Source organism: Cherax quadricarinatus, chromosome 37, assembly GCF_038502225.1.
Source record: "Cherax quadricarinatus isolate ZL_2023a chromosome 37, ASM3850222v1, whole genome shotgun sequence".
NCBI classification, from domain to species: Eukaryota; Metazoa; Arthropoda; class Malacostraca; order Decapoda; family Parastacidae; genus Cherax; species Cherax quadricarinatus.
Window position 1 is genome coordinate 24,368,755 of NC_091328.1, and position 25,844 is coordinate 24,394,598.

At 39.3% G+C, this 25,844-nt stretch overlaps 1 protein-coding gene across 1 annotated transcript; it reads right to left on the bottom strand.

Moving 5' to 3' along the window:
* Nucleotides 1–4,371: 4,371 nt before the first annotated feature.
* On the bottom strand, nt 4,372–24,641 carry LOC128704213 (cytochrome P450 2L1-like). Its single transcript, XM_053799269.2, has 10 exons — nt 24,554–24,641; nt 18,687–18,786; nt 15,388–15,518; nt 14,191–14,409; nt 8,642–8,841; nt 7,156–7,270; nt 6,079–6,259; nt 5,604–5,721; nt 4,994–5,138; nt 4,372–4,556 (listed from the first exon to the last, which is right to left on the bottom strand). Exons 1-10 carry the CDS (start codon nt 24,639–24,641, stop codon nt 4,372–4,374), a joined length of 1,482 nt encoding a protein of 493 aa, XP_053655244.2.
* Nucleotides 24,642–25,844: the final 1,203 nt, after the last annotated feature.

The window sequence follows — 25,844 nt, forward strand, 5'->3', positions numbered from 1 at the left end:
TGAATTAATTTAAATTACCTGTACAATTTATCCTCTCAGGTAACCTAACATACATATAATGGTCTTCCTTAATTTTTAAAGAGATGGACTGGCCAGCCAACGGAAGGCATCAGTTAGATGATCAAAAGCTCCAGTTTCCTGGCAAATCTTACTTAACATTTAGGATTCTTAACCGCATCAGTTAGATGATCAAAAGCTCCAGTTTCCTGGCAAATCTTACTTAACATTTAGGATTCTTAACCGCCTCAGTTAGATGATCAAAAGCTCCAGTTTCCTGGCAAATCTTACTTAACATTTAGGATTCTTAACCGCCTCAGTTAGATGATCAAAAGCTCCAGTTTCCTGGCAAATCTTACTTAACATTTAGGATTCTTAACCGCAACTCTGTCTCCTTTTTTTTCCCATGGTATGATTTGAAGTCCGTTTTTCTTCCATTTTTTCTTTCACTCACGATTTAATAATGGTCGAAGCACCGTACAGTTTTCATTTATAGTTTTTAGGTTAGTTGTGAATTGTTCCTGCATGGTTCTGTGACTTTTATTCTCTAAGCAAAATACATACAGAACGATAGCTACACAATGCATTTTTATACAAACACAATACAAAGAGCAATGTCATTACACAAGAGATAAATTTCCAAAACAGAAACCTGAATCATAAAATAGGGAAATTTGAAACATGACAAAAACGTCCAACAGATACTGAAACCCTTGGGAAATGGGGCAATCATACACACAAATTCCCGAAACAGATGGGCATATAAACTCATTAGGGGAAACCAAGGATCACGAAGCTCCAGTACCTTAGTGTTGTGAGCCAGAGAAGAAATGCCCTTTTTTATTCAAGGCTCATTACCTACCTCTTAGGAACTGCCTTAATTAAGCCTACTTAGCTCCAAATGTTAATAACCATATCAATGTATGCGTGATATAATCATTTATCAAACTAGACTAAGAAAAATAAAGTATTTGTAAACAACAACAAAAATATTAAATGTGAAGTACAAGGAAAACATTCAAACTATTTAAAGAAAAAGAGGCAAAATCATTTTCCTGAAGCTCGTTTTTCTCTTTTCAGAGTTATGGGCCCCTTATATCAAAGTTAAGAGGAAAATAGGAGGCTGAAGCTTCACCTAGATGGGTTTGGGAGTGAGTGTGAGATGGTTTTAGCTGGTAAGGAGGAAATGGCCACCAGCAGTGAGAGTGGCAGACACTTTAAGTGGCAAGTGGTTCACAGTTCATGAAGAAGGAAGATAAGGAGGGTTAAAAGAGAAGATGTGAAGGTAGGAAATCGATTCTCTCTTTTCCAGGACGAGTGTACTTCAGTGGTTAGTGAGGTTGAAGGTACCACTGATTCTCCTGCTAATCAAGGTAATAATATTCTAATTGTAGGAGATTCTCAGGTAAGATATATGGACTGTGCTTTTTGTAACAGAGATAGGAAGGTCAGACAGAGGGTGTGCCTCCCAGGAGCTGGTGTTGGTGACATAGCAGGTTGGATAATATTATGCCAGGTAATGGGAACAAGCCCACTATCTGTCTTAGTGCTGGGGGTAATGACGTTGGGAAGGGCAGGAGACAGGAGCTGCTGGATAAGTACAGGTCAACTATGGAAGTAATCAGGTCTAAGCGAGTGATCCCAATCATATGTTGCATCTTGCCTAGAAGAGGAGTGGACAATGAATGGATGTCTAGGGCAATTGGTATAAATTGCTGGCTAGACAGGTACTGCAAGGAACTTGCAATCCCAGTGATTGATAACTGGGACAAATTCTATGCAAATATATGTATGCAAAGGATGGGGTTCATGTCTCTGGGGCTGGAGTGGCTGCATTAGCCAATTCAGTTGAGGGGGGTCATTGATGACTTGTCTAGGGATTTAAATTGATAGTTTATAAAGGTATGGGTGTTTGTGGAAAACAATCAGGATGTAGTATTAGGGTTGAAAATAAAAGATATTACCAGGATACCTCAGGGATATGTTTAAAAGACAATATTCAAAATAAAGTTGCTTGTTGAGGCAAATCAATTGATCAACAAAGAGAGATAGTAACTCAGGTCAGATCACTGACAGTGATAGGGATATGTGTGAAATTTCAAATACTACTTCCTCTCAGTTTTTACCAAGGCGAAATTCCTGAAATAATAGATTATGTAGAACAGGATGATAATAAACTATGCACATTTGCGGTAACTAGTGACATGGTCCTCAGATAAATAGAGAAATTAAAACCTAATAAATCCCCAGGCCCTGATGAACTGTTTGCAAGGGTGCTAAAGAAATGTAAGAAGGAACTTATCAAACCTTTGGTTAATCTTTTGCAACATATCACTACAAACTGGCATAGTGCCTGATAAGCAGAAAATGGGAAATGTAATACCTGTTTACAAGGCAGGAAACAGGTTCTTAGCTTCTAAATATAGACCAGAAAGCCTTACCTCCATAGTGGGAAAATTTATGGAATCAATAATTGTTGAAGCAATTCGTAGCCATCTTGATAGCCATAAATTGATTAATGAATCTCAACACGGTTTTACAAAGGGGCGTTCCTGTCTTACGAATTTACTAACTTTTTTTCACTAAGGTGTTTGAAGGGGGTAGATCATGGTAATGAATATGATATTGTGTATATGGACTTCAGTAAGGCTTTCGATAGAGTTCCACATCAGAGGCTATTGAGTAAACTTAAGGCACACGGAATAGGAGAATTGTTTTCCTGGGTAGAGGCATGGTTGACAAATAGGCAGGAGAGAGTTTGTATAAACTGGGAGAAATCAGAATACGAAATAGATGAAGGAATAAATAGCGACAAAAGCAAATTTGCTGATGACACCAAAATAGGCCGTCCAATTCATTCTAATGAGGACACTAGAGCACTCCAGGATGATTTTAATAGACTGATGTAATGGTCGATGAAGTGGCAGATGCAGTTTAATATAGACAAATGCAAAGTTCTAAATGTTGGACAGGAAAATAACCATGCTACATATAAACTAAATAATGTAAATCTTAATACTACTGATTGCAAAAAGGATTTAGGAGTTCTGGTTAGCAGTAATCTAAAACCAAGACAACATTGCATTAGTGTTCGCAATAAAGCTAACAGAATCCTTGGCCTCATATCTAGAAGTACAAGTATAAATAACAGAAGTCCTCAGTTTGTTCTTATACTCTATATATCCTTGGTTAGGCCTCATTTAGATCATGCTGCACAGTTCTGGCCACCGTATTACAGAATGGATTTAAATGCACTGTAAATCGTACAAAGGAGGATGACAAAGTTGATCCCATGTATCAGAAATCTTCCCTATGAGGATAGATTGAGGGCCCTGAATCTGCACTTTCTCCTGTTCATTTGTTCACCCTCCTTTACCAGGTACATCTATTCATGGCTTTATGAATGCTGCGTGGGTGAAAAATTGTCAATAAATATTCAATGTTGCTGCATTTGTCTTTCATCACCCCCAGCTGTCCTCATTGTATTTACCAAGGAAGGGGCTCTCAGTGTACATGCAGTACACCGAGTTTACTGTAATTGCTATCACTGGAAAAGAAACACTGAACCACACAATTGTGTGGTCCAGTGCGTCATGTGATTTTTCGCTCACCACGAGGAAGGGCCAAAACGACATGGGTTCGAATCCTCGGCTACTCACAGTGTTGTTATTGATTCAATACCTATATATATATATATATATATATATATATATATATATATATATATATATATATATATATATATATATATATATATATATATATATATATATATATATATATATATATATATCTTTCAATACACCGGCCGTATCCCACCGAGGCAGGGTGGCCTTCAAGGAAAAACGAAAGTTTCTCCTTTTACATTTAATAATATATACAGGAGAAGGGGTTACTAGCCCCTTGCTGCCGGCATTTTAGCCGCCACTCATGACACGCATAGCTTACTGAGGAAGAATTCTGTTCCACTTACCCATGGAGATAAGATGAAATAAACAAGAACAAGACCTAGTAAGAAAATAGAAGAAAACCCAGAGGGGTGTGTATATATATGCTTGTACATGCATGTGTAGTGTGACTTAATTGTAAGTAGAACAAGCAAAACATGCCTACATACCTGACACCGACAATCCTACCATCATTTAAAACAATTACAGGTTACCGTTTTACACTCACTCGGCAGGACGGTAGTACTTCCCTGGGCTGTTGCTGTCTACCAACCTACTACCTTATATATATATATATATATATATATATATATATATATATATATATATATATATGTATAATATATATATTATATCAAACATCCTAACGCCAGAATTTTTAGTAGTTTTAATTGAGTTGCGAATGGTCGGCGTAAGGAAATTGTGTTCACTCGCGTACAGTGATGACGAGTTCCTGTTTCCTGGAGAAGTGGAAGAAGGGATTCTTAGGGTCAGGGCGGAGGTCAAGCAACTTGCCAGGAACACAGGAGATGCTGAGAGTCTGCAGCATCACCGTGGAGAAGATGAGCATTTCTGTACGTCCCAGGGACTCGGCCAGACACATTCGCTTCCCTGGGAAAAGAAAAAAAAACGTCGTATATACAGTACATCAGTATGAAAATGTGCATTGTGAATCACGAAATTAATGTACTGACAGTACATATTCAAAGTACATTCTAAAAATTGATACATTCTTTTCGAGAACAAAAATTCTTACAGTAACAGTGCAAAAAGGAAACAATATTTTATATAAACACGAATTCCACAGCCCAGTGGAAGCAGCACGGAAAAGTCTTAAAGCCAGACATCTCCTGAGGATGATGACGTCTGGGGGGCAACAAACCTACAAACTGACGGAAAAGACACAGTTTAATCGACATTTCGTCCACCAATGTGCTATATTATTACTCGATAAAGCTCATTCACGAGCGACGCGTCGTCGAAGATGCGGGTTTCTTTTCTATTACGTGTCGTTTTCCCCTCAAGAGGAATGGGTTGAAGCCGCTCACCTATGCCGAAAGGAAGGAAGCCTTCCTTCTTGGAGACGAACTTGCCCTCGGAGTCAAGCCAGCGTTCCGGCTGGAACTCGTCAGGATGATCCCAGTAACGTGGATCGTGATGGATGGCAGCGGCAGCACTAGCCACTACTGTGCCCTGCAAAGTAACAGTTCCAAGAACATATCATGCTTCAAATCTGGCTCTCATTTTAATAATACTTAAAAAAAATTATCAATATATTTAGTATTAATACTCTATTACGACAATTTCATTTACGACTCTCCATCAAAATGAAAACTTGGCGTTTCGGTCAGTCCTGGAACAATGCATAAATAACTCGTAAATAGGAGAGAGAAGCTTATCACTATGTTTCTGTTCGACTTGGACCATTTACAAGTCACACTAACACACGAAGACGAGATAGTCAATATATATAGGTGAGGGGGGACAGGAATGGGACAAAGAGAGGAAAAAAGAAGGAACAAGTATTGGTAAAGGTAATTCTTGAACCATTATCAACTTCAGGATGTTCCTAAAAGGCGTCAAATTTTCATTTACGAATTGAAGGTCAGTTAGAACGTTAGTCTGAACTACACTGAGATAATATCGTAGACACATTACTTTAGGGATGTTGTAGCCACCCAGGCGAGTGTCTGATACTGTCAGGTGTGGCACTCCAACATACGTCTGGGAGGACTTACGTAGAACCTCATGTAGAAACGCGTCCGTGTACGGCAGCCTGCAAACCAGCATATCAGTAATTAATATTTTAATAACTAAGGTTAAAAAATCCATAAGGATTACCCACAGGGGCTGGAGAGTAATTCCAATTACCCGGATCAAGAGCCTTTCACCAGCCTCCGGGTACCTCTGGTGAAGAGTTCCCCCCCTCCCCCCCCCCCCCCCTCCGCAAGTAAGCACTTTAAATTATTACTGCAAATGTATACTTGAAGTTTTTGTAACGGAAAATAATTGTTAATGTTTATGTAAATTAGACATGTAAAGACACGTCATTACTACCTGAACACATCATTGTTACCTGAACACATCAGTGGTACTTGGACACGTCAGTGGTACCTGAACACGTGAATGCTACCTGGACTTGTCCTGGAGTGTAGCCAAAGTACCCTTAGGGAGCACCTGGTCAATCTCCGCCTGCACCTTCTGCTGCACCTCCGGGTAGGTGGCCAGGTAGTACAACATCCAGGTCAAGGTGCTGGTCATCGTCTCGCTCCCAGTGACGAACAGGTCAAATGTCAAAAATGCCAAGTTCCTTTCTGGAAACATAACACAAAATAATTTCATTAAGCAAATATAAATATTGCCCAAAGACAAGTATGCATTTGAGTGCCTAACATTTCGTACATCATGTCGGCTCGCTTAAGGAATAAGAAAATTGCTTGGTAAAATTAAGAGTAACACAGTTCAGCGATCTGCAAGAGTTGGTCCTTTCGAGAGATGAGCCTTCAAGGTTGCTGAAGGGTTCTTAATTCAGGAAATTACAGTTACTCACCTCATATTATCAAGTCTGATTTGCCGTTTGTTCTTCATGCGCTGTATAATCCCGATGGCTTAGTCCTTCTCCATACTACTACTACTACTACTACTACTACTACTACTACTACTACTACTACTACTACTACTAATAATAATAATAATAATAATAATAATAATAAAAACACTATAGTGGTAGATGGCAGATAACTCTGAACAACTGCCATAGCAGCGATTTTTGGATCACTCTAGTCCAGTCATCGACCAGAGTCGTGTCCTCGTGAGAGTGGTAATATTGTTTCAGTACTACGAACCATCCAGGCATGAATACTGAATCTCCAGGATGTTGAAACCCCAGTCTTCCTTCACAAGGGCTGAGCATCCCTTGGAAAAGAAGCACTGCAGTCGAGTGTGAATCCTTGAACGCTAACATTCCACCAACATTGGGGCGAACTGGTAGGTTACATACTTAATTAACAGTTCTGGATCTCTCTTAAAAGAGAAACTATAATATATATAAAGTCATTAGCTGCATAAAGAATATTCTAAAGTGTCGCAGTCAGAAGTCAAATATATGTGTAGGATTCATGGTTCCAGGATCGAAAGCTCTTCAATAGAAAAAATGGGTTTAGCGTATGCATTCCTGACTATTTTTCCTTCTAGTATTCTCAGTACTTACCGCTGAAGGTAGATTCAGGGTCCTTCTTCCTGTCTTCTATCTCAATCAGGTAACCATCTATCAGGTCCCTCGGGTTGTTTCTGTCCAGCTTGGCTTTGTGCTCTTCCATCTCTTCCTGAAGAACACAAGATATACCAGCTGGAGGAGGGAATTTTTACTGTTTGTGGGGGAAGGTCTTCTTACACCAGGTGAAGGAGGAATTTCTGACAACAGGTGGATAAGGCACTTCTTATAACAGGTGGATGATGCACCACAATAGGTTGAAGAGGCGCCCACAATAATTGTAAGAATTTACAATACACAATTATCATATAAGGCATACTCATTTGAAACTGTACGACCCACAATACTTTAAAACAGGGGTCGGCAGCCCCCAGCTCGCGGGCCACATCCGGCCCGCCAACTTAACACCTGGACACAAATTATCTAATTAGTATCGAATACAGATGCAGTAGTTCACTTCAAGGTTAAGCAGTCCATGGAAAAGTTAATTCGTATCCTCCCTCCTTAGAGTTTTTCATTTAAGTTTGTTGTCTGGTGGTAAAACAACTGCACAGTAGAAATCTGCATTCGATAATAATGTTTATTTAATTATGTGTGATAAATTGTGTTAAGTATTATTAGAATTAGACCATAATTGGTTTAAAAAACTATTGACAACCCTGATCCTCTCTCTTCGAAAGGTTGCCGACCCCAGCTTTATAAGCTGCAATCAGCCTTTAAACACTCATATCAACAATGAGAATTTGTCACAGAGATAAAACACTTGAGCTGAGTGTGTCTGCAATCAGGGTCACGGAAAACTACGACGTGGCGCAGCGTGGTAACTCCTGGGTAAACTGACTCAATTGTCACACCAGTTAGTCCACTCTCTCTACTCAGCCTCGCCAGTCAGTCCATAATGTTTACCTAGCCTCACCAGTCATTCAGCTATGTTTATGAAGCCTCTCCAGTCAATCCACAATGTATACTCAGCCTCACCACTCATGCCACTATCTATACCTAGCCTCACTATCATTCGACTGTTTATGCAGTCTTTCCAGTCAACCTGCTACGTATACCCAGTCTCGCCAGTCAGTCAACTTTGTTTACCTAGCCCCAGCAGTCAGTCTACTCTACCTTCCCTGCGATACTACCAATGTTTCACTGCTGTTACACTTCTACGGATTTATTAAAATACTATAAATAACCTTACTCCATGGGGAAGTGGAACAGAATTCTTCCTCCTTAAGCCATGCATGCCGTAAGAGACGACTAAAATGCCGGGGGCAAGGGGCTAGTAACCCTTTCTCCTGTATATATTACTAAATTTAAAAAGAGAAATTTTCGTTTTTCTTTTTAGGTCATCCTGCCTAGGTAGGATACGGTCGGTTCGTTATAAAAAATATACTGACGTAGTATTCTGCAGTAGAATTCACATTATCCAATTCCGAAAAAATCGTGAAATTAAGAGATTGTTTCGTTGAAATGACTCGGAAGTACTCACGAAAAAGAACTTTAAAAATTTCTTCTTGGACTTCAAGAGAAGATCTTCTTTAAACAGCTGCTTCCTCAAGAAACCAGGAAGGAAACACTTTAGCCAAGGGAAGAAATCCGGAATAGCCATCACGCTCACCACATCCATCAGAGACTCGAGTGTTGCTTCAAACTCCTTCAGCTTATTGTCTGTCATCTCGAAGTCCTTTCCTGCAGGGAAATTATGATGATATGCGTGACTGCAATGAAACACTAACGTGCGTGGGCATACACACACACACACACACACATAGTATAGGCTAATGAGGCCAAAGACTGCAAACCTCACTCAAAAAGAAAGATCTAGGAGTGAGTATAATACCGAGTACATCGCCAGAAGCACATATTAACCAGATAACTGCTGCGGCATATAGGCGCCTGGCAAACCTGAGAACAGCGTTCCGGTACCTCAGTAAGGAATCGTCAGGCCCATTCGCAACACCAGTTTGGAACCCACACCTGGTCAAACACGTCAAAAAAATTATAAAAAATGCAAAGGTTTGCGACAAGGCTGGTTCCAGAGCTAAGGGGAATGCCCTATGAAGAGAGGTTAAGGGAAATCGGTCTGACGACACTGGAGGACAGGAGGGTCAAGGGAGACATGATAACGACATAAAAATACTGCGTGGAATAGACAATGTGGACAGAGACAGGATGTTCCAGAGATGAGACACAGAAACAGAGGTCACAATTGTAAGCTGAAGACTCAGATGAGTCAAAGGGATATTAGGAAGTATTTCTTCAGCCACAGAGTGTTAGGAAGTGGAATAGTCTGGCAAGTGATGTAGTGGAGGCAGGAGAGGGAGGACCCAGTAGCGGTCAGTGAAGAGGCGGGGCCAGGAGCTGAGTCTCGACCCCTGCAACCACAATTAGTTGGGTACAATTAGGTGAGTACACCACTCGAGCCCTGCAACCACAATTAGGTGAATATACACACGCACACACAAACACACACACACACACACACACACACACACACACACACACACACACACACACACACACACACACACACACACACACACACACACACACACACACACAACCAGGTCAACCCCAGTGCAACCAAACACTCTAAACCAAAACACCCATGCCACATCCAATGATCCCACCCACTGCATTACAAACTCCACCCACACAGCAACCACCCATAGTTCCTTATCAGGTCTCCCACTTCCCCAACCCCAATACACCTCCCAGACCACAATCTTAGAAAAGAAGTTGAAGGTGTGGTATACAAATGCAGATGGAATAACAAATAAGTATGAGGAGTGGCACGAAAGAATCAAGGAGACATCCCCAGACATAATAGCACTCACAGAAACAAAACTCACCAGAATAATAACAGATTCAATCTTTCCACCCGGATATCAAATCCTCAGGAAAGACAGAGGGAGGAGAGGGGGAGGAGGAGTTGCACTGCTCATTAAAAACCAATGGGGGTTTGAGAAAATTGAAGGAATGGATGGCACGGGCGAAAGGGACTACTTAGTAGGAACAATCCAGTCTGAGGGACGTAAGGTGATAATTGCAGTAATGTACAACCCACCACAGAACTGCAGGAGGCCAAGAGAAGAATACGATGAGAGCAACAGAGCAATGGTCGACACACTAGCCGAGGTGGCCAGGAGAGCACACATGGGGGGAGCAAAATTACTAGTTATGGGTGATTTCAATCACAAGGAGATTGACTGGGAAAACCTGGAGCCCCATGGGGGTCCCGAAACATGGAAAGCCAAGATGATGGATGTGGTACTGGAAAACCTCATGCATCAACATGTTAGAGACACTACCAGAGAGAGAGGAGAGGATGAACCAGCAAGACTGGACCTTGTATTCACCTTGAGTAATTCTGACATCGAGGATATCATGTATGAAAGGCCCCTGGGAGCTAGTGATCATGTGGTTCTGTGCTTCGACTACATAGTTGAGCTCCAAGTGGAGAGAGCAGCAGGAATAGGCTGGGAAAAACCAAACTACAAAAGGGGGAACTACTCAGGCTTGAGGAACTTCTTTCAAGACATTCAGTGGGAGAGGGAACTGACAGGAAAACTAGTATAAGAAATGATGGATTATGTGGCAACAAAATGCAAGGAGGCAGAGGAGAGGTTTGTTCCTAAAGGAAACAGAAATAATGGGAAGAACAGAATGAGTCCTTGGTTCACCCAAAGGTGTAGGGAGGCAAAAACTAGGTGTACTAGAGAATGGAAAAGGTACAGAAGACAGAGAACTCAGGAAAATAAAGAGATTAGCCGACGAGTCAGAAACGAATATGCACAGATAAGAAGGGAGGCTCAGCGGCAATACGAAATGACATAGCATCGAAAGTCAAGACTGACCTGAAGCTATTGTACAGCCACATCAGGAGGAAAACAACAGTCAAGGACCAGGTAATCAGACTGAGGAAGGGTGATGGGGAATTCACAAGAAACGACCGGGAGGTATGTCAGGAGCTCAACACAAGATTTAAACAAGTATTTACAGTGGAAACCAGTAGGACTCCAGGAAATCAGAGTAGGGGGGTGCACCAGCAAGTGCTGGATGAGGTACATATAACCAAGGAGGAGGTGAAGAAGCTGCTATGCGAACTTGACACCTCAAAGGCGGTGGGACCAGACAACATCTCTCCGTGGGTCCTTAAAGAGGGAGCAGAGATATTGTGTGTATCGTTAACAAAGATCTTCAACACATCATTTGAAACTGGGCAACTCCCTGAGGTATGGAAGATGGCAAATGTAGTCCCAATTTTTAAAAAGGGAGACAGACATGAGGCACTAAACTACAGACCTGTATCAGTAACGTGTATAGTATGCAAGGTCATGGAGAAGTTCATCAGGAGGAGAGTGGTGGAGCACCTGGAAAGAAACAAGTGTATAATTAACAACCAGCATGGTTTCAGGGAGGGAAAATCCTGTGTCACAAACCTTCTAGAGTTTTATGACAAGGTGACAGAAGTAAGACAAGAGAGAGAGGGGTGGATCGACTGCATTTTTTTGGACTGCAAGAAGGCCTTCGACACAGTTCCTCACAAGAGGTTACTGCAAAAGCTAGAGGATCAGGCACACATAACAGGAAAGGCACTGCAATGGATCAGAGAATACCTGACAGGGAGGCAACAACGAGTCATGGTACGTGACGACGTGTCAGAGTGTTCGCCTGTGACAAGCGGGGTTCCACAGGGGTCAGTCCTAGGACCTGTGCTGTTCTTGGTATATGTGAATGACATAACGGAAGGGATAGACTCAGAAGTGTCCCTGTTTGCGGACGATGTTAAGTTAATGAGAAGAATCAAATCGGATGAGGATCAGGCAGGACTACAAAGAGACCTGGACAGGCTACAAGCCTGGTCCAGCAACTGGCTCCTTGAGTTTAACCCTGCCAAATGCAAAGTCCTGAAGATTGGGGAAGGGCAAAGAAGACCGCAGACACAATATAGTTTAGACGGCCAAAGTCTGCAAACCTCACTCAAGGAAAGAGATCTGGGGGTGAGTATAACACCTAGCATATCTCCCGAGGCGCACATCAATCAAATAACTGCTGCAGCATACGGGCGCCTGGCAAACCTACGGATAGCGTTCCGATACCTCAGTAAGGAGTCGTTCAAGACTCTGTATACCATTTACGTCAGGCACATACTGGAGTATGCAGCACCAGTTTGGAATCCACACCTAGTCAAGCACGTCAAGAAATTAGAGAAAGTGCAAAGGTTTGCAACAAGACTAGTCCCAGAGCTACGGGGATTGTCCTACGAAGAAAGGTTGAGGGAAATCGGCCTGACGACACTGGAGGCAAGGAGGGTCAGGGGAGACATGATAACGACATATAAAATACTGCGCGGAATAGACGAGGTGGACAAAGACGGGATGTTCCAGAGATGGGACACAGACACAAGAGGTCACAATTGGAAGTTGAAGACTCAGATGAATCAAAGGGATGTTAGGAAGTATTTCTTCAGTCATAGAGTAGTCAAGTCGTGGAATAGCCTAGAAAGTGAAGTAGTGGAGGCGGGAACCATACATAGTTTTAAGGCGAGGTATGATAAAGCTCATGGAGCAGGGAGAGAGAGGACCTAGTAGCAATCAGTGAAGAGGCGGGGCCAGGAGCTATGAATCGACCCCTGCAACCACAAATAGGTGAGTACACACACACACACACACACACACACACACACACACACACACACTGTAAACAATAACGATTATGATAATTATATACAAAATACTCAAGGGCATGTATGACAAAATCTGAAACCAGAACAAGAATACATAGTTGACAACCTCACACCTGAATGATCCACAACAAGGATATCCAAAAACTTTTCTTGAACATACGAGCGATGAAAAGTATAATAAACTATGCAGTGGTGCTGTAGGAGACTTCATATCGAATGTCGAAGGTAGAGGCGACAATGTGTGTCATTATTATAATTACAGGGAAGCACTAAATCAGGTAGGGGGGCCATATAACGTCCTGTGAAATGTGAGGTAATCAAAATTGATACAAGGAAGAAAAGAGTGGCTTTGATTCCCTAGAATAACAAAAAAAGGCACAACACCGTGACTGGAGGAATACACAAATAACCCGCACATAGAAGACGTTCCGGTCCGACTTGGACTATTTACAAAGTCACATTCATACTCATATTTACACAGTCACACTTACAGTGTGACTGTAAATTTATAAAGTCACACTTACAGTGTGACTGTGTAAATTTACAAAGTCACACTTACAGTGTGACTTTGTAAATGGTCCAAGTCGGACCGAAACGTCGTCGTAAGCTCCTTTCTTCTATGTGCGGGTTATTTGTGTTTTGATTTCCTTGATTTACAGCTCTACAAAAGCATCAAGGAACCCTCCTTGAAGGCCGGATAGATACGACAAGCCGAGCAGTTTAATCCTAATGGGCGGCACACACGTTGTTGGCGTTATTGACTCTCCAAGCATACCAGCGTGCTTGACTTCTCATATGGATACTACCAGTTATGACATCCACAAAATATATATCGCATCCTTCATAGCTAGAAATATACAGGAAGAGAGAGAGGCACACAAACGACACATCAAGATACAGAGGCCAGTTGTCCATCGTCTGTGTAACTGGTGCAGAGAGGTCACGGAGAGGGTTTGAGTAGGGTAAGGAACGCTCATTTCGTGTTTCCCAAGTGCATCGATAATGACGGTGGCTGTGTGACCTGTTGATGCTTCATGATACAAGGAAGGTGATACAAAACACAATGAAAGTGAGAAAAAGTAAGAGGAAAATCATGCAAACTGCAAGGAAGCTATATGAGGATAGTGATATAAACTATATAGGTGATATACAATACTCAGGAAAAAGATACAAGATACAAGGGAAGTGTTACAAAATAAAATGAAGATACATATTAAAAAGAGAATGCTACCAGTATCAGGGCACGGGAAAGTTTATGCAAGGTACATGGTCAATTTTACAAAACAGAATCCAAAAGCCATAAAGCACAGCCATAATTCTTGCCCCTAAATGCATCCAATGTTACTCACCTGCAACCATCTGCCAAATAACATTGACCACAAAGACGCTAAGGGCATGGGATACAGGAGCAGGCTTGCCTGCCTGGGTCTTGAAATGCTCCACCAGTCGTAAGGCTTGTTTTTGTACCGCCTCCACCAGCCTGGACTTACCCATCCCCAAGTCCTTCAACTGACGCAGGCTGAAGTGCCGGTTATTGCGCCATATCAACCCATTGCTTGCAAACACACCTGGCAATGATATTGGAGGCCCTGAACCAGCAGTAACATACGGGTTTATTCCTTTATTTATTTACAGACTTTTATACTTAGACTTTATTCATAATGAATAACTAAAGTGTAATGAACATTTGTCGATGCTCAGTCATAACCCAAATGGTGACAGAAACTCAGGAGATAAATTGATATGATGAAGAGGATCCCAGAAGGGGGTCGAAATATACACATAAATTTATCTCCCGAGTTTCTTTTTCCATGATTCTGAAACAATTCCTTGTGATGCCCAAATGATAAATTACTTAATACTAATTACTAATTAGAACTTGCAAACTTAATTTGAGCAATAAAAATGTAGTGCACTTGTACATTTATAAGTATATGTTTTCTAACATGTGTTGTACGAGGAAGGCAGCAATGACTGTTGTGCATCAGTGGTGTTTACAGAATACGGTTGCCATGTCAGTGTAATACTTGGTAGTCATTATAGTGGAATGGTTTCCTTATTAGCTGCGAAGAATATTTTTACTTCAAGCTTCAAGATTATGCTTATACCTTCGTGTCACCGCGTGGCCAGGAGCCATGACTCGACCCTTGCAACCACATTTAGGTGAATACATATGCACATTCCCTTGACTTCGACACGCATTCGAATTGTCTCTCTCAACACTCACAGAAACACATACACACACACAAATACACACTCACTCCTATTACCTCTACACACTTCTTCAAATGTATAATATTTACATATTCCTACACTATCATATGACCTACACCCACTTACATCATCACACACTCATATCCCTTACACACTCACGTCGTATCCACACATTCCTACATGCAACTTACATTATCTAAACACAGTCTTATATTTTCACATCACCTGCACACTCCCTTACACTTTTACATCACCTGCATGCACTCACACCATTCCTGCGTCCACCTCCTCACGAACTGTACCAAAACTCTAGGTTAAATATATTCACTAACCGAGACAAGGATGCTCCATGAATGCGAAAACTTTCCAGTCTGGTCTGTCGACGAACTCGTTCCTAGTGAAGGCTTCCCTGCAGAGGTGGTAGTCATGGAGGAACACCATCACCCTCGTTCCCAGTTTCCACCTGCGTCAGTACCTTCAGTTACTGGTGGTATACTAATACAGTAGAACAAGCCTTCAGTATTAAACGTTGAGAAACCAAGAAACTGCAGTGACAAAAAGATGCTTCACTCCACAGAAAAAAAAAAAAACATTATTTTTACCCTCCATATTCCTGGTCTCTCTTAGGCTGAAGATCTCAGCTGCTAGTCGAAATATTCACGCAAACATTATTCTTTGGCTCTGTCTCAATGCAGGTTTTATCCAATGTCCCGTTCTCTCTCTCTCTCTCTCTCTCTCTCTCTCTCTCTCTCTCTCTCTCTCTCTCTCTCTCTCTCTCTCTCTCTCTCTCTCTCTCTCTCTCTCTCTCTCTCTCTCTCTCTCTCTCTTGTACCATCACACAGAAACATTCCTGATAAAAAGAACACTGAAAGCCCTCACCCTTTATATATGCAACAGATTAGGTAATCTAAGTCGACAGAGTCCTGTTCCTTGTTCAGCGACTGCACCAGGACGATCAGTTGACAATGAGGCAACGAGGTAGTAATGGCATTATTAGTAGATGGTGACAACCAGAAATAGAACCACTTGTATATATATATATATATATATATATATATATATATATATATATATATATATATATATATATATATATATATATATATATGTATATATATATATATATATATATATATATATATATATATATATATATAGTATAAACCTTGGTAATAAACTCCGACAACTTGGTTTAAAAAGACACGTAAGCAAACACTAGGACATATTTATTAGAAAACGTTTCGGTCCTGGGATCTTGATCACTTTTACCATACAGAGGTAGAAAGACATATATAAGCGGAGAGTGAGGTGTGAGTGACGCAAATTAATGGAAAAATTAATGTCTTGGTCTGAAAAATGGCAGAAGTTCAATGTGGATAAGTTTAAGGTACTAATCCTTGGTAATGAAAATAGCCCTCAAACATATAAACTAGGTGAAGTAGAACTTGATCGGACAGAATGTGAAAAAGACAGGGGAGTCATGGTAAGCAGAAATCTAAAGCCTAGACAGCAGTGAAGAATGCCATATTGGGATGAAGATGGGTAGAATATGAGATCATGTGACTCCTGTGTTGTTGGGTTGGTGGTGCTTAGCCTGCCTGAGTATCATGCATGCTAATGTTTTAGAAATATTGTTGTTTCCAGTGTTACGTTCTATTTTGTCGGTGACAGCGATTAATGAGGCTTCTAGGCATCGTCGGCGTCTGAGGTCTGGTTCGGTGAGAACAAGTTGTGTCTCATCCCAGTTCATCAAATGCCCCGTGGAATCTCTGTGGAGGACACAGGCGTACTTTAAATCGTCTCTGTTACAGGCACTTCGACGCTCGAGATCTCTGCCTGTCTCGCCTACATATTTCTTGGGACAGAATCCACAGAGGATGGTGTAGACGCCTGCTGTGGAAGTTAGAGGTGTGGGGCTGCCCCCCATTTACACACACACACACACACACACACACACACACACACACACACACACACACACACACACACACACACACACACACACACACACACACACACACACACACACACACAGATATATATATATATATATATATATATATATATATATATATATATAATATATATATATAATATATATATATATATATATATATATATATATATATATATATATATATATATATATATATATCGCATATATATATATATATATATTACTGGGGACGGTCAAGACTCCCAGGCAGCTCTCTTGTCCAGTCGGCCACACAAATGCCACATTGGTTGGGCAGCCTAGTTCAGAAGCCATGTTTCTTTCCCAGCCCGGGCGATCTTTCTTTATACCCACTTGTTTCTGCGTGGTGCATTGACATAAAAATCGTTTGAGAGGTCAGAACATACATGAGGAGATTGAAATAGCTTGAATTCATGCTTGAGGCTCACTGACGTGCCCGGGCTGGGAAAGAAACACGGCTTGTGAACCAGGCTGCCCAACCTATGTGGCATTTGTGTGGCCGAGTGGACTAAGCGCTGCCTAGAAATCTTGACTGTCCCCATTAGTAGTTTCGAGTCCTGCTGACTGCGATCTTTCTTTGTATATATCCGCTTGTTTCTGCGTGGTGCATATATATATATATATATATATATGTCGTGCCGAATATGTAAAACTGGTCAGTTAGCAAGAACTCATTTAAAATTCAGTCCTTTCTAAAATTTTCTCTTATACGTTTTAAGATATATATTTTTCATTAATGTTAATGTAATTTTTTTTAATTTTTGCACCAAAAGAATCTTAGAAAACTTACCTAACCTTATTATAACAAGAGCAATTTATTTTAGCCTAACCCAGCTAAATGTATTTTAAATACGTCTGCAGTAATTTAATACTAAACAAACACAATCAAATATATTTTTTTCGTTAGGTTCAGAATAATTTTGGTGAAATTATTGCATACACAAATTTTTACTTGTCCTATATGGCAAGATGAGCGTTACTATTTAAGCCAAGATCGCAAGTTCTGCCTATTCGGCACGACATATATATATATATATATGTCGTGCCGAATAGGCAGAACTTGCGATCTTGGCTTAAATAGCAACGCTCATCTTGCCATATAGGACAAATGAAAATTTGTGTATGCAATAATTTCGCCAAAATCATTCTTAACCTAACGAAAAAAATATATTTCACTGTGTTTGTTTAGTATTAAATTATTGTAATCAAATCTAAAATATATTTAGTTGGGTTAGGCTAAAATAAATTACACTTGTTATAATAAGGTTAGGTAAGTTTTCTAAGATTCTTTTGGTGCAAAATTAAAATTTTTTACATTAACATTAATGAAAAATATATATCTTTAAACGTATAAGAGAAAATTTTATAAAGTATTTAATTTTATATGAGTTCTTGCTATTTGACCAGATTTACATAGTCGGCTCGACATATATATATATATATATATATATATATATATATATATATATATATATATATATATTATATATATATATATATATATATATATATATATATATATTCATAATAATATGTATATATATGTGTGTGTGTAGATGAGTATATTTACCATTCCCACGATAGATACAATACTTACGTTAAGTCACAACAGAAACATTACATGTATGTGTGCGCCACCGTATAAATAGTACTTACAGGTATATGTCTCCATGCTTCTTGTGTAAGTCAAGGAGGTGTTCACTGATGCTGCCTATGCCCATGGGCACGTAACCAATCACAGGCAAGCCCCATCGACCTGTTGAGTGTATATTTCTCGCATGAGTTTGTCAGGCTTAAAAGTTATATATAATTTGGGTCATTAAAGAACTGTTCCAAACAAACCCTGCTGAGATTTTAACCAAATTCATCATTATCGTGATTAAAGAATGTGATCTTGTAATCTTCGAAATAACAGCTCTGGCAAATTCAAAGATATAAATAATTACAAAGGGAAGTTTGATAAAGACATGATAGATAAAGACCTTTCGTTATCTCTGACATTTTCTGTACCACCTCAAAGGAATTAGATGAGCATTGAGAGTATAGTCGACGGAAGGGCATGCTGTTAACAGAAATTAATAACGTAAGCAGAAGTCCTTATTGACACAACGTTTCGCTCGGTATACAGTTATGTCAAGGCTTTCTAGATTTATCAAGTAATGACTTTAAAAAAAGTCATGACTTGATAAATCCAGACTTGATACACTAAATTTTGTCCTGAAAGTCTTGTTCTTCTTGATAAGTGATTTTTTTTTTCTTCATGGGGAGAATAATGGTTGAGCCGTTGCTAGGTTACCTTGACTTGATGGCAATATTATTATAATTATTGCAATCATGCAAGAGCGCTATGCTCATAGAGATAATGTAATTCTTGGGGAATGGAAGATAATCAAGTTTGATCCGAGGAAGCGAAGATAAGTTTCAGTTTCTAGAACGCAGAGTCCTTCACCGGCATCAAGGACCCCCGTTCTAAGAGCCTAGAAGATTTCATTCGGCAAAATGTTCAACGCTCTGGATCCTCACTTATTTAGCGGGTTTCTTTGTTATTAAAATGAAACAAAATTAATATCTTCATGAAAGAAAAAAAGGCACAATACCTTGACTGGAACAATACACAAAAAACCCGCACATAGGAGAGAGGAACTTATGACGACGTTTCGGTCCGACTTGGACCATTTACAAAGCCACACAGTGTCCTTGCCTGGCCACGAACTTCTCTAGTCAAGGTAACAATAGTTATGATTGCTGTTGACACAGTGACTTGTATCTTCCTGCTCCATAAATATGATGATGACTCGTAACTGCCAGTAATGGCAGCAGGAAGGTGTGCTCTTGAGGCAACAGGCCACTGTGCCCCTTGGTCTGGTGGCAATAGCTCTCGCTTCACAAGTGAGGGTCCAGGTTCGATTCCAGGCGAAGGGGTGGAAACATCGGACGTGTTTCCTTACACCGGTTGTCTATGTTCACCCATCAGTAAAATGGGTACCTGGGTGTTAGTCGACTGGTGTGGATCGCATCCTGGAACAAAACTGACCTATAAATTAGACACATGTGAAACACTTGGGTATCTTTAATGAGGAAACGTTTCGCCACACTGTGGCTTCAGTCCATACAAAGGAGAATGGAGAAGAACAGGAGAAGTTTGAGGCAATCTTAATTCTTGGGTAGAATAGTTTGTTTGTCTGTTGCCGTGAAGGACCTGTTTATTTGGGGGAGTGGGCCTGCTGCTGTGTTCTCTTTCTTATGAGTCGCGTGTCGTCGCACGTCAGGTGTTGCTTTGTTGTGGGATGTGATGGTGAGGTGTGGTCTAGACCCTTTATATGCCTTCCTTTGATGCATTACTTTTATTATTCCTTGATAATGTGAGTAGTCACGAAAGTGCTTGGCATTTCAATATTCTTTCACAGCGGTTGTTTTGCATATATATATATATATATATATATATATATATATATATATATATATATATATATATATATATATATATATATATATATATATATATATATATATATATATATATATTATAAATATATATATATATATATATATATATATATATATATATATATATATATATATATATATATATATATATATATATATATATATATATATATATATATATATATATATATATATATATATATATATATATATATATATATATATATATATATATATATATATATATATATATATATATATATGCTGAGATGTCTCTAAACTGAGTTATACACACTCAGTGTATATGCACACATCTCTCGAAGTTTATTCAGTGATTACTGTCAGCAAACATGCGCTTGAAAAAAAAGTCAAATCTTCTCAAATGATTTTACTTGTTCTGCTCATTAGGATTCAGCTACGTCACACACTTTAGTTAAGGAACAGCAGCAGTGTAAACAAACGTCTTCCTCTCTGAAGTTAATACGCATTTCACCAGCCAAGAAAGAGTCTTCCCTCGTAAAGTTGTATGCATTCTATCACACAACGAACTTTGTCAAGCTCCTGGAGAGCGAAACGTTGCTACAATAAAATGTCGCATGAGTTGCAGCTGTCCATTTACCTAACACCTAACGAAACTTTCCAATTATTGATAATTATTATTATTATTATTATAATCAAAAGAAGCGCTAAACCACAAGGGTCATACAGTGCAGCGAAGCCTTCCAATGTAAAGATATATACATATCCAACACGTTTGCAAAATAAGCTTTTATGGGAAAACGTTTCGCTCATTGTAGAGTTGCACCATGATTATTTTCCGAATTATTGTCAGCAGTGCGCATTTCGGATTGTCTGCGAAGTGGCTGCTTATACTGCCGGCCAAGGAAGCCTCGTTCTTACTGTCCTTGTATAAACACAGGTACCATTTCCTCCCGACCTTAGACTCCTGCATCATACACTTGGGGTATGGAATCTTATGTCTCAAAGGCTTGTATGCTCTAAACACAAACATTTATCATCAACCCTCTTCACTCTAGTTAATTTCTTGACATTTTATTATTACTATTATTATTATTATTATTATTATTATTATTATTATTATTATTATTATTATTATTATTATTATTATTATTATTATTATTACTATTATTATTATTATTGTTGTTGTTGTTGTTGTTGTTGTTATTATTATTATTATTATTATTATTATTATTATTATTATTATTATTATTATTATTATTATTATTATTATTATTATTATTATTATTATTATAGGAGAAACACTAAATTCGTAGGTATCATAAAGAACTGGAAGTTATCACATTTGATCCATGAAAATGTAGGTACCTCCATTTGCCGAGGTTGCGAATGGAGGGGCGTTTGTTGATGCTGTACACGTTATGTCCACGCGCATTATTGTTAAATGCTGCAACAGTCTAGAAGTCACCGGTCTAGCATGGCTCGGTAAAGGAAAATGATTGTTGTCTTGTTTCTGGCGCATGAAACATCTTGTGTGAAGGAGTATGACAGGAAAACTATCATTTGGGAAGGAGTATGACCATTCTGCAAGACGAAGTATGACAGGAGACCATCATGTTTGAAGCACAGTAACTGGAAAACCATCCTGTGTGACAGGAAAACTATCTTTTTGTGCATAAGAGTATGACAAGAAAACTGTCTTCCTGTGCATATGAGAATGACAAGAAAACGATCTTCCTGTGCATGTGAGTATGACAAGAAAACTATCTTCTTATGCATAAAAGTATGGCAAGAAAGCTGACATGAAAACTATCCTGTATGATGGAATATGAGAAGAATATTCATCTTGCTTGATGAAATATGACAAGAATACCATCCTGTGTATTGAAGTTCGAATGAATACTACAGAAAAAAAAATCCTCTACAATGGAGGTATTACGAACACTGGTAATGAATGACCTGTGACCTGGTCGTAATGGGTTTTGGAGCAAAACAAACTCAGCAGATAGACTATTACTTGTATTTCCTTTACCAGATATAATTTGCCAGATATATACAAGTATGTACACTTACGTACACTATGTACAGAGATTGAATAGTAAGTGTACCACACAACGGTGACAGAATGACAAGAGAGAGAAAGAGAGCACCGTACTCAACCAACAGGTAGGCGAACCTGGCAAATGCTGACCTTAAGTTAAACCACATTGCGTCAGCATTTGGCGGGCTCGCTTGTGATTGGACAATGAACGGTACTGATATCCTAATAATCGCTAAACCCTTAGCACCCGGTTCGCTGGTTGGGACACAGCCTATATGGGAGAGTGACATATGCCGAATAAATTGTAACGTATCCTTTGCATGAGATAAGAGGCACTCAGGAAAACTAACTAGTGCAATGGAACCTAAAAGGAAAAGAAAAACTATCCATCGTAAGGAAGTATGAGAGAAAAACTATCCATCGTAAGGAAGTATGAGAGAAAAACTATCCTCTATGATGCAGTATTACAGGAAGCCTATCTTGTGTGACGTATTACGAGAGGTGAACTATTCTGCCTAATGGCAGAATGGTAAATATAATTAACGCGTCCTATAACCTCCTAAAATGTCACTGAGATAAGGGCAGCCATAGAGTGTGGATGGATTCAGTTTTAGTTAAAGGAAAATTGGTTTGTGTAAAAGACACAGAAATATATACGTTTTAGGTCATTTTGTGTGTTTATTTTTCGCATTACTGCGCTGTATTCATCGTCTAAGGTTGATAATAAACAGTTTCACAACTCTGCTATTTTCATCTAGTTCGTTCCCATACCCTTCTAACTCACTGCCACATCCCTCCAATTTACTCCTGCACTCATTTAACATCTTCGCTTATCTATACCTTTCAAATACTCCTAGACGAAACTTCCACACCTTTTAATCACACTCAGACGTCTAATACTCAATTCTAACTCCCACACCTCTCTAACTCACTTCACGCCACTCGAACTCACTCTTAAGCTCCCATAGCTCCTCACACTGCTCCACATCATTCTACACTCACACAGCTCATTCCCACATTCTCCAACATACTCCCAGAGGTCCTGTTTCATTCCCACACCTCTAAAACACACCACCTCTTTTATAAACCGCTTAAACACGTACGTAAATCCATTCGACTTCGATACCGCAAATACACCCATTAAACTTGCTTCCGCACACTTGCAAGCCCCACTCACACGTATTCCCACTCACATTTCCGCTTCCAAACTTTTCCACTTACACAAATTCCCACTCACACACACTTTCCCAGTTCCTCACTCATCTAGCTCATAACACTCTTATAAGATTTTAATAGTTATTACAACTCATACTGCCACACTTCTCCCACACGCACCTTCCCTCCCCCATATACATCCCTTCCTCCTCTGCCGGAAACTGAAGGAAAAGAGAGGCATGAACGGAAATAATTCAGCGAATAATGACTATTCTTCTCTGACAAGATATGCCGAGATAAGCAGCAGAGCCTGTCAGAATGCGTTTTATATTAATGGTTTGTGAAACCGTGGTGGAGAGGAATAAAACACATGTGTGATACATGGGTATCCTTACTGCGAAGACGTATCGTCAACCAGTTGTGTTATCGATCCGTTCTTCTCGGTACTACGTTCATAAAGCGTCTGCTGGGCGAAAAGTCTCCGCAGTAAAGATGGCCCAGTGTTTCGCCACTGCACAGATAAGCTGGGCTTATCCGTGTGGTGTTTAATCATCCCTGAGTACCGCAACTCTGCGTGGATAAGTTAGGCTCATTGAGTCACTCATGAGTACCGCCACTCTTTACAGATAAATTAGCTTCGTTGATTCACTCATGAGTTCAGGCAGGTATTTCATGAAGTTCTAAAGTCTGTTGCTCAATTAATCTGCCTTAATCCGAAGAAAATGAGATATTAAATAGAGCTCCAGTTTCCCAGATCAAGAGCTCTTTCACGACAAGGTACTACATAAACAGAATGTAGACCCACACTGGTTAAGCGCCTCACAGGCGCAATGACCTTAGTGCAAGTACTATTCTGGAGGCAGGTCGACAAGTAGGCCAGTCGACATGTAGGCCTACTCACCTGGAGGTAGGCCGGCAGGCTTCTTGAAGATCTGCCAGAGCAGCGCCAACAGCACCATCACCGACACCAACACTATCTCCAACATCATCTCTTGCTTCACCAAGTACCTGTTGATTTCTATAAAAAAAATGAACAAATGTGTTCTTTTCACTTATGAATAAACGCTTTTTTTTAGAGAGGATAAAAGTTTTTCAGAGTAAACAAATTTTTTTGTGTGTGTGAAAGAGTTCCCTGATATAAAAAATGTTTTTTTTTATATAAATATGAAGAAACAGCTATCACATAATCGAGACTTGTAAAATATGCAAATAAAATTTTGGATAATAAATATATATATATACATATAAATATATATATATATATATATATATATATATATATATATATATATATATATATATATATATATATATATATATATATATATATATATATATATATATATATATATATATATATATATATATATATATATATATATATATATATATATATATATACATCTTAGGGTTATAATATTTTTTTCTTTTTCCAAATAAAGCATCTCCTCTCAGCTTTCAAAAAAGGTCACCCCTAAATAAAAATTTGAATCACTATATATCTGCGTTACTACTCATAAGTAGCATCACAAGAAAGTACTAATTGGCAGCTGAAATTAATGAAAATTATTAATCACTATATATTTTCGTTACTAATCATAAGCAGCAACTCAGAAAATTGTTAACTGGCAACTTTATACAAATGGCCAATGGTTATCCTCTGAAGACAAACATGTATACCAGCTTCAAGTGGAAAGCTAAGAAGTGGGGTACTCTACAGGTCAAGTTGTAGGTGAAAAAACTATTCACCCTTTAAAAAGACGGAAACTGTCTGCTGAATCAGCTTCAGCATCAACATCTTACGGTTATGTATCGAGTGAGAGTGGTACTGAATGTGAAGGGAGCGAATATAAAGATGAAGATGGAAGTACTACTCCACCAACCAGAAAACACAACAAAAATAAATTTGCAACCAATTCAGTGACATGCACTAAAGTATCAACAAGTAAAGCCGCCAAGATATGCAGACAGTTGTCATTTGATGGCATTGACATTCCTACACCAAGTCAAGGAGCAATTTACATGTCAACATACAAAGCGGCTGCTAAAATTAAAGTAGGAAATGATTGAAAAGTTACAAATGGAAGAATGGTTTTTACATTTCGATGGAAAGCGCATTGAGGAAAATGACTAACAGGTATTAGTACTTAAAAATGAAAGAACAGAAGTAAAATAAGATGCACTGATTTGAA

What these genes read in the sequence shown, in the direction of transcription:
- LOC128704213 (XM_053799269.2), bottom strand. Translation starts at nt 24,641, where the DNA reads ATGATGTTGGAGATAGTGTTGGTGTCGGTGATGGTGCTGTTGGCGCTG. An exon ending in CATGGAGCATCCTTGTCTCG is followed by an intron (nt 14,410 to 15,387) that starts GTTAGTGAATAT and finishes TATCATTGCCAG; the next exon opens with GTGTGTTTGCAAGCAATGGG. An exon ending in AATTTTTAAAGTTCTTTTTC is followed by an intron (nt 7,271 to 8,641) that starts GTGAGTACTTCC and finishes TGTGTTCTTCAG; the next exon opens with GAAGAGATGGAAGAGCACAA.